General features: G+C 55.2%; 3 protein-coding genes across 3 annotated transcripts; 2 read left to right on the top strand and 1 right to left on the bottom strand.

Moving 5' to 3' along the window:
* Nucleotides 1–1,626, top strand: LAJ45_00378 (uncharacterized protein; the record flags this gene model as incomplete). The annotated part of the gene is made up of 4 exons (XM_046109979.1): nucleotides 1–51; nucleotides 117–196; nucleotides 252–277; nucleotides 341–1,626. The coding sequence occupies 4 exons, from the start codon at nucleotides 1–3 to the stop codon at nucleotides 1,624–1,626; spliced, it is 1,443 nt and encodes a 480-aa protein (XP_045976672.1).
* A 1,065-nt stretch (nucleotides 1,627–2,691) lies between these two features.
* Nucleotides 2,692–4,776, bottom strand: LAJ45_00377 (uncharacterized protein; the record flags this gene model as incomplete). The annotated part of the gene is made up of 3 exons (XM_046109978.1): nucleotides 2,692–3,542; nucleotides 3,598–4,463; nucleotides 4,544–4,776. 3 exons carry the CDS (start codon nucleotides 4,774–4,776, stop codon nucleotides 2,692–2,694), a joined length of 1,950 nt encoding a protein of 649 aa, XP_045976671.1.
* A 539-nt stretch (nucleotides 4,777–5,315) lies between these two features.
* On the top strand, nucleotides 5,316–6,095 carry LAJ45_00376 (uncharacterized protein; the record flags this gene model as incomplete). Its single annotated transcript, XM_046109977.1, has 1 exon — nucleotides 5,316–6,095. One exon carries the CDS (start codon nucleotides 5,316–5,318, stop codon nucleotides 6,093–6,095), a length of 780 nt encoding a protein of 259 aa, XP_045976670.1.
* Nucleotides 6,096–7,827: the final 1,732 nt, after the last annotated feature.

The following is a 7,827-nucleotide window of genomic DNA, read 5'->3' as shown; positions in this document are numbered from 1 at the left end:
ATGGGCGCTCTTCTCTCCCTTCCGTTTCTCGCTGTTCCCGGCCTCTACTCGGTAAGAAAGCTCTTCCTTGCCACAGGGGACGTCTGGTTGTTACTGACTGGCTGACTCCTTGCTAGGTCGGGTCTTTCCTGTTATCATGCTGCGGTGCCGCCGCGTGCTCTGCTCTGTGCAGTGCCTGTGGAAAGTGCAATAGCAGGTATGTGTTTCTATGGAGAGTAGATTTTGGAACCCGAAGGCTAACAGTGTCCTAGTACTGCTACGAGGATCTCCTATGCCTGTACGCAGCCCCATACACAAGATGCCCAACCTGGAGAGCTCTCTCGAGGCTAACTGAATATAGTAATCTTTCTCGTAAACTGCATCCTCTCGTGGGTCATGCTCACGCCGTGGGCCATCAAGAGGCTGGAACACCTCGCCCTCGACTACTTTCCGATATCCTGTATGGGCGAGAAGTGCTATGGCTTCGTCGCAGTCCACCGTATCCAGTTCGCCCTCGGCTTCTTCCACGCTATCCTCGCAATCATTCTCCTGGGTGTTAATAGCACACGGGATGGGCGCGCTGCTATCCAGAATGGATATTGGGGCCCCAAAATCATTGCTTGGTTCCTCCTTATTGTCGTTACGTTCCTCATTCCGGAGGGCTTCTTCCTGGTCTGGGGTAACTACTTTGCGCTTATTGGCGCCATGCTGTTCCTGCTTCTCGGTCTCATTCTACTCGTTGATCTCGCACACACCTGGGCCGAAACCTGCCTCGAGAAGATTGACGAATCCGACTCCAAAACATGGCGCGGCATCCTCCTCGGCAGCACCCTCGGCATGTACATCGGCAGCATCGCGCTCACAATCGTCATGTACATCTTCTTCGCCGGCAGCGGCTGCTCCATGAACCAGGCCGCAATCACCATCAACCTCCTCCTCTTCCTCGGCGTCTCCTTCATCTCCATCCACCCCACCGTCCAGGAATACAACTCCCGCGCCGGCCTCGCCCAGTCCGCTATGGTCGCAATCTACTGTACATACCTGACTATGTCTGCCGTCTCCATGGAGCCCGACGACAAACAGTGCAACCCGCTGCTCCGCGCCCGCGGAACCCGCACCGCATCAATCGTCCTCGGCGCAATCGTCACGTTCCTCACAATCGCATACACCACCACCCGCGCGGCATCGCAGGGCGTCGGCCCCCTCAGCAAGGGCACCACATCGCCCGCCAACGGCGGATACTCTGCCGTCGGCGACTCGGAGCACGGACTCATCACCACCGAGCCCAGCAGGTCGGAGATGAGGGCGCGCGCGCTCCGCCGCGCGGTCGATGACGGGTCGCTGCCGGCATCGGCGCTGGATGATGAGAGCGACGATGAAGACGACAGGGTTGCGCGCACGGATGATGAGAAGTTTGGCGCGCAGTATAGCTATACGGGGTTCCATATCATCTTCTTTTTGGCGACGGCGTGGACGGCGACATTGTTGACGATGAGCTTGGAGCCGGGCAAGGGCGATGATGATAGCTTTTCGCCCGTGGGCAGGACGTATGCGGCGAGTTGGGTCAAGATTGTTAGTGCGTGGGTGTGCTATGGGCTGTATACCTGGACCTTGGTCGCGCCTATTGTGTTGCCGGATAGGTTTTAGAGAGGGGTGAGTTTTGTGGGTGAGTGAGTTGAGTGTGTGTGTAAGCTTAGATGAACATTGTTGGTGGTGGTTTGTTAGCTAGGGGTATGGATGCCATTGATTGGAGAATTCGAGGGAGGGGCGTTTTTCCTTTTTTCCTTTTTCCTCTTTTTCTTTCTTAACTCTATTTTTTGCTGGACTGATTGTTTATAAGTTACATGTCTGTTTTGCGTGATGGTTGCTTTGCTGGGTGCGTGCGTACGTTAGGAAATGAAGATTGATATTTTTTTTTTTCACTGTTTAATTGCGTGACGACGTTAATTGGTTCGAGGGCTGTGGCTCGTGGGTGTATATGTAGTAGTGCTTTGTGGTGGGATTGGGTGGGCTAGAATTTAAGGTTTCCGTACTAGTCTCAATCCGCGTGACGTTGGAGTCCTAGCTTGGTTATTTATACTCATAACCAAATGACCGTTATTATGTCACTTATCTGATCTGGCTGAGAGCGAACACTTGGTTGGGGAACAGAACACCTAGGTGGTTGTGTGGGCCAGGGAACTATATGTAGTGTCTTTTCTTCCCTTTAACCAGCATACTGTCTATTTTGTATTCATAAGGACAGAGAGGTTATTATCCCTCATGTGCCATGTCTAAATAGCTTCACATGCCATCACTCGGCACACTAAATTAGACGCATCTTCTATTACAAAAGCTCTATTCTATTCTATCGAAAGCACTTTGCTTTATCTCTATGGAAAACAACACACTCTACTACTACTGCACTAAGAATCTATGGTAATGGGGAATGAATGGTCGTGATAACGAGATGTAATAAAACTGTTTATATACCATACACACTCACTAGCTGACACAAGGAGAACGGAGAAGTCGCGCACTGTAGGATATCACCCAATGCAATGCAATACCACATTTTCTAAACAAACGGAAGAAGCCACAACCAAAAGGAGAAAGAAAGAGAGAGAGAGAGGAATAAATAAAAAAACGCCAGCCCATGCCCCATGCCCCCGAAGAAACCATGATATAAAACAAAAAAAAAGTAAGTCAAACCCTCTACACCCCACCACCCACCTACCTCCCCATCTCAAACTCGGCAATCAATCCGCCCACCCTCTCCACCTCCCTATCCAGCTCCTCCAAGCTCCCCGCCAGCGCCGCAACCTCATCAAACACCCCGCGCGCCTTCGCCTCCGCCAGCATCTCGCCCACGAGGAACCGCTGCTCCTCCAGCACCATCAGCTCCTCCTTCATCTCCTTCTCCCGCGCATCGTCCTCCTCATCCTTCCCCTTCGGCGCAGCCGCCGCAACAGACACCATCGTCAGCGCCCTCGACGACGACGGCCCCACCACCGCCGCCGCACCCCCATTCACAACCGCGCTCCCGGGAACCCTCGCCACCGCCGCCGCAGAAGCACGCTTACTCTTGCTGCCGTTTCCGTTGCCGCCGCCGCCCCCGCCGCCGCCCAGCACCTTCGGCAGCGCCTTCAGCGGCAGCATGTTGAGGTGCAGGAACAGCGCTGCGGCCTGATGCACCGCCTTCTGGAGCCGCGCCTGCGTCGGCGAGTCGGTCGGCAGCGCGAGCATGCGCTTTGCGGCGGCGTCGTACTGTGCGAATGTGTCGAGGAGGCGCTTCCGCGTCTTTGTGGCCTCGAGCAGCTGCGTGGAGGTCTGTGTTTTGGTGGGGTCCTGTAGGGCGGCGAGGAGCCGCTGGAAGCGCGGCATCATGGTCTTGATGCCGGTTTGGAATTGGACCAGTGCGCTGTAGGTGCGTGTTGAGGGGTGGGAGCGTGTGGTGGAGAGGGCGAAGTCGCGTTTGGAGAAGACGGTGGTGTTGCAGGTGGTGCAGATGCGGAGGTCGAGGGAGAGGTCGTTGGGGGGCTTTTCGGAGAGGGAGTTGGTGGTGGGGGTGTTTGGGCCGGCATCTGCGGAGGGGAGTGTTAGTGTTGGTTTTTGATAATTGGGAATTGGGGGACGTACTGGCTGATACGTTCAGGCCGACCTCTGTCGAGCAGCCGGTGCGGAGGTCTCCACAGACGACCTTCCCACAGAGCCGGCAGTGGTGTCTCTTGAGCCCAAACTGCGAGAATGTCTGCTTACAGTACGGACACACGGGCACATCCGCATCCTCCTCCCACGCCACCACCGACTGCTCCAGCGCCCTCCTCTGCCCCCTCAGGCTCGCCACCGCCTTGATAAACCCGCTGCCCGCGCCCACCTCCGCCTGCGCCGGCGCCACCAGCAGCTGCGTCAGCTTCGTCAGCCGCTTCTCCAGCCGCGTGACCTCCAGATAGGCGCGGTCCACCGTCTTGCGCCTGATGGCCGCAAACTCAGCCGTGTGGTCGCGCACCAGGCCCTGGTGGTCGTTGTAGCCCTCGCGCGACTTGTAGCACGTCTCGCACACGCGGCACCAGAAGCCGCGCACGGGCTCGTGCTGCGCGGACCGCGAGAGCTTGATCTGGTACATTGTGTGCTCCTCGCAGAAGAGGCGGCCGCACTTGCGGCAGTTGACGGAGCCGTTGAGCGCGCCGAGGGGCTTCTGGCACATGGGGTCGAGGCAGTAGTCGTCGTTTGTGGAGCGCTGCCAGTGGTGGCGGGTGACGGCGAGGTCGGGGTCGGGGGCCTCGGCGGCGACTAGGCTACTGATCCCGCCGCCGCCGCCGCCGCCGCCGTTGGTGGTGGGGGAGGGGGCGTCGTTGGATTCGAAGACGTCGAGGCCTTTGAGCTTTTGGTTGAGCACTGTCACGGGCTGGAAGGTCTTTGCTTTGATGATGCGTTTGCGGAACCAGGTGCTGATGTCGTCTTTTTCGGGGGCGTCGAGCTCTTTGTGGATGTCGTCGATGTGTCTGGCCGCCCACCACCGCAATCATCATTGTTAATAGGTTTTCTTCCCTTCTGTATGCCTTATATGAAGGAGAGTGCATACCGGTTGAGCTGCAGCAGTGTCACCATCTCCTCCGAGCAGATGGGGCAGGTAAGGGTATCACCGCCGGACACACTCGGCGCCCCCCCGTCCCGGAGACTGCCAAAGTCCGAGTTGAGGGACACGGAGCTGGCGGAGGGCGAGATGCGGCCGGCGGAGGTTATGGCGGGGGAGAGGCTGCGGCGGCCGGCTGCACTGCCGAGGATCCTGCCGCCGGGGGTGGGGCGTGGGTTCATGGTTGTGTTGGTGGGGGGCAGATAGGGGGTGTGGTTGGTATCTCCGGTAGCTGAAGCTGATAGCTGTCTAAGGCTGTGAGTAAAGATCTTATTAGCTCTTGTATTGATTGTGTGAATGTGTGTGAATGTGTGTGTGTGTATGTGATGTGAATGTGAAAGTGAATGCTCCGGAGAGATGTTCCTCGGAGAAGGCGCAGATGCAAGAAGGAAGGGCTGTGATGTGCCGTGCAGACAAGCTGTTGTAACTCGTGCTGTGTGCTGCGTGTGTCTGTGTCTGTGTCTGTGTGGGGGCGGCTCAGCTGCACAGACAAACAGCAGCAGCAACAGCGACAGGGGCGTGGTGTGGAGGGTCCCGCCTTGGCAGCGAAGAGAAAGAAGAAGAAGCATCGATTAGCTTGTAATTGCGAGAGTGCAATCATTACCCCTCCCCCGCCTCCATTCCCACCGCAATTGATCTTCTCTCTCAATTTCACCCAATTGAGCACATAATAGCATCTATCAGCTAGAACACACACACACACACACGCGCGCACCCCACCATGTCCCGCCCCACCGCGCCCGCCTCCACCGAAACAGAGGAATTCCCCGCCATCCAACCTGGCGGCTCCCTCCTCCTCGCCTGGCAAGTGCGCAACCGCCGCGTGCTCGTCGTCGGCGGCGGCAACGTCGCCGCCGGCCGCATCCTCGCCCTCCTCAACGCCGACGCCCTCGTCACCGTAGTCACGCCCACCGCCGGCCTCGTCCCCGAGGTCGCCCACCGCATCGCCTGTAACCTCGTTACCCACGTCGACCGCAACTTCCTCCCCACCGACCTCGACGACCCGGCCATCGCCATGGTGCTCACCGCCGTCGACGACCCCGTCGCCTCGTCCGAGATCTACACGCTGTGCAAGCAGCGCCGCATCCCCGTCAACGTGGCCGACGTCCCGCCCGAGTGCGACTTCTACTTTGGCAGCATACACCGCGACGGTCCGCTGCAGATCATGGTGTCGACGAATGGGAATGGGCCGAAGATTGCGAATATTGTGAGGAGGCAGATTGCGGAGATGTTGCCAACGAATGTGGGGGATGCGATTGTGAGGGTGGGGGAGCTGAGGAAGAGGCTGAGGAAGGTGGCGCCCGAGCCTGCGCAGGGCCCGAAGAGGATGGAGTGGATGTCGAGGGTGTGTGAGTCGTGGAGCTTGGAGGAGCTGTGTGATATGGATGAGGCGGATATGGATGGCCTGTTGGGCTTCTTTGAGGAGGGGAGGGTGCTGGGGTATAAGGAGTTGAGGGGCCTCCAAGAGGGTGAGGTGAAGGCGAAGGCGGTCGAGGCATAGGGGTTGGGTTTGGTGGTCGTTGTGTTGGGTGTGTGTGTTTAGATTCTCTTTTCGGGTTTGTATATTAATTTTTCTATGTATTGCGAGGTATGTAACGAGTTATGCTAGTTGCTGGGTAGATATCGACGCAGAACAGAAGCAGGAATATCACTCTAGTGATTTGATGCACTGCTTATGAGTAGCAGTGTTTAGCAGCCTTATATGCGACAGTCTATTTCTGCATTGTAACGGAAAATTGCAAAGCTGAGACTGGCGATTGCAGGAGGAAAACATCGTCATGTCAATTGCAAGCGGACAATTTGATACACTTAATATCTCTCCTTATGGTTAGACATAAGCCTTAACGGCAGCAGCTCAAGACGGGCCTCCTTCTATCGTGTATCAGCCATAAACTCTTAGGAATCCAGAGCTCCAGAGCCATGAAAAACGTTAATATAATCGATAGTGATGATAACTCATAATTCACTCACTTTTGAAGGTGGGACCCAAATTACGCCCGTGGGAGTTGAGGGATCAAAGCCTCCGGACCAAGTCAATGGCAGCATGGAAACACTGTCTGCCCGAGAACTAGTCATCTTCACCTCTATTCCGGATTCATCTGGTAATGGCCGTAGTTTAGAGGTCTCATGGATCCCCTCCGCTTTCCCCATAAAACGAGCGAGTGATAGCTCATGATGCACATAAAAAACACATACTGTCTCAGAACATACGGTCTTATCGGCAATCTTTGGAATTGAACGACATAGGCACTAGCCTAATTATCGTATATAAAGACTCTATATGGCGCTGGAGTGCCGGATGTGGGAGAGAGGATATGGTGGGACGACGTTTCTCTATGCACATACAGGGTAACATCAGCAGACGAGCACTCTCGCACAGTACTGCAACTCTTCTACATACCGCACCAGCCCTACGTCGTTGCTACCACTCCTATCGATCTATTACCCAGCACTACATTGTTAGCAGTACTTAACCAGACTCACTGCCAGAAAGCCCCGCCTCAGCTCCCAACAACGAACATCACTAATTTTCAACTACATGTACACACACACACACGCACGCACACCACCAACAACAACACCAAGAGCAAGGGATGATAGAAATAGTCCGATTCATAATCAATTTGCTCTATGGATAACAAGTCGACTTAAGTGGTAATCCGTGTGCCCCTCACATATTATGTTATGCACCGTTTGCTGCCAGCAGATGAATCTTCCGTCACCGGCCGGCCAAAAAGGTTCCTCTTTGAGCACATCTCAATCAATACATGAGTCTGCAGGCTGGGGGGTGCTCGAGCTTGTATCCCAAGGAGCACAAGACAAAGGCCCCTCCCTGGTTTATGGCCTTTTTGAATGGAGCGGTCTGGTGGAGAATAACTGTCTGTAATCTCACAGAACAGACTAGCCCATTGATGAACATCACTAAAGTGAAAATCGTTTGGGAAGTCACAATATTCCCCGGCCCTTCGAGCAATAGATGTCTACACCACTCACCAGGACACCCCCAATCACTTGCACCTAAATAGTTGATATAGCAGCGAAAGGATATACGTTGTTACAGGCTTCTGTGTCTCTTCTCGGCGAATCGTTATCAACTATCCGGGTGACGGGGGTGTCCCGGTGTGTGGTGAAGATGGATATTCAATGATGGTCTCATCTTGAAGAATATTCCCGGATTCTTGATATCTTCCCAATATGGACCAGAAAAGCTATAGGAAAGCAGCTGACGGTAC

Source organism: Morchella importuna (genome assembly GCF_003444635.1).
Source record: "Morchella importuna strain M04M26 chromosome Unknown Morimp01GS001, whole genome shotgun sequence".
In the NCBI taxonomy this organism is placed as follows: domain Eukaryota; kingdom Fungi; phylum Ascomycota; class Pezizomycetes; order Pezizales; family Morchellaceae; genus Morchella; species Morchella importuna.
The sequence above is the reverse complement of the archived record's forward strand: the minus strand, read 5'-3'. Positions and strand labels throughout refer to the sequence as shown.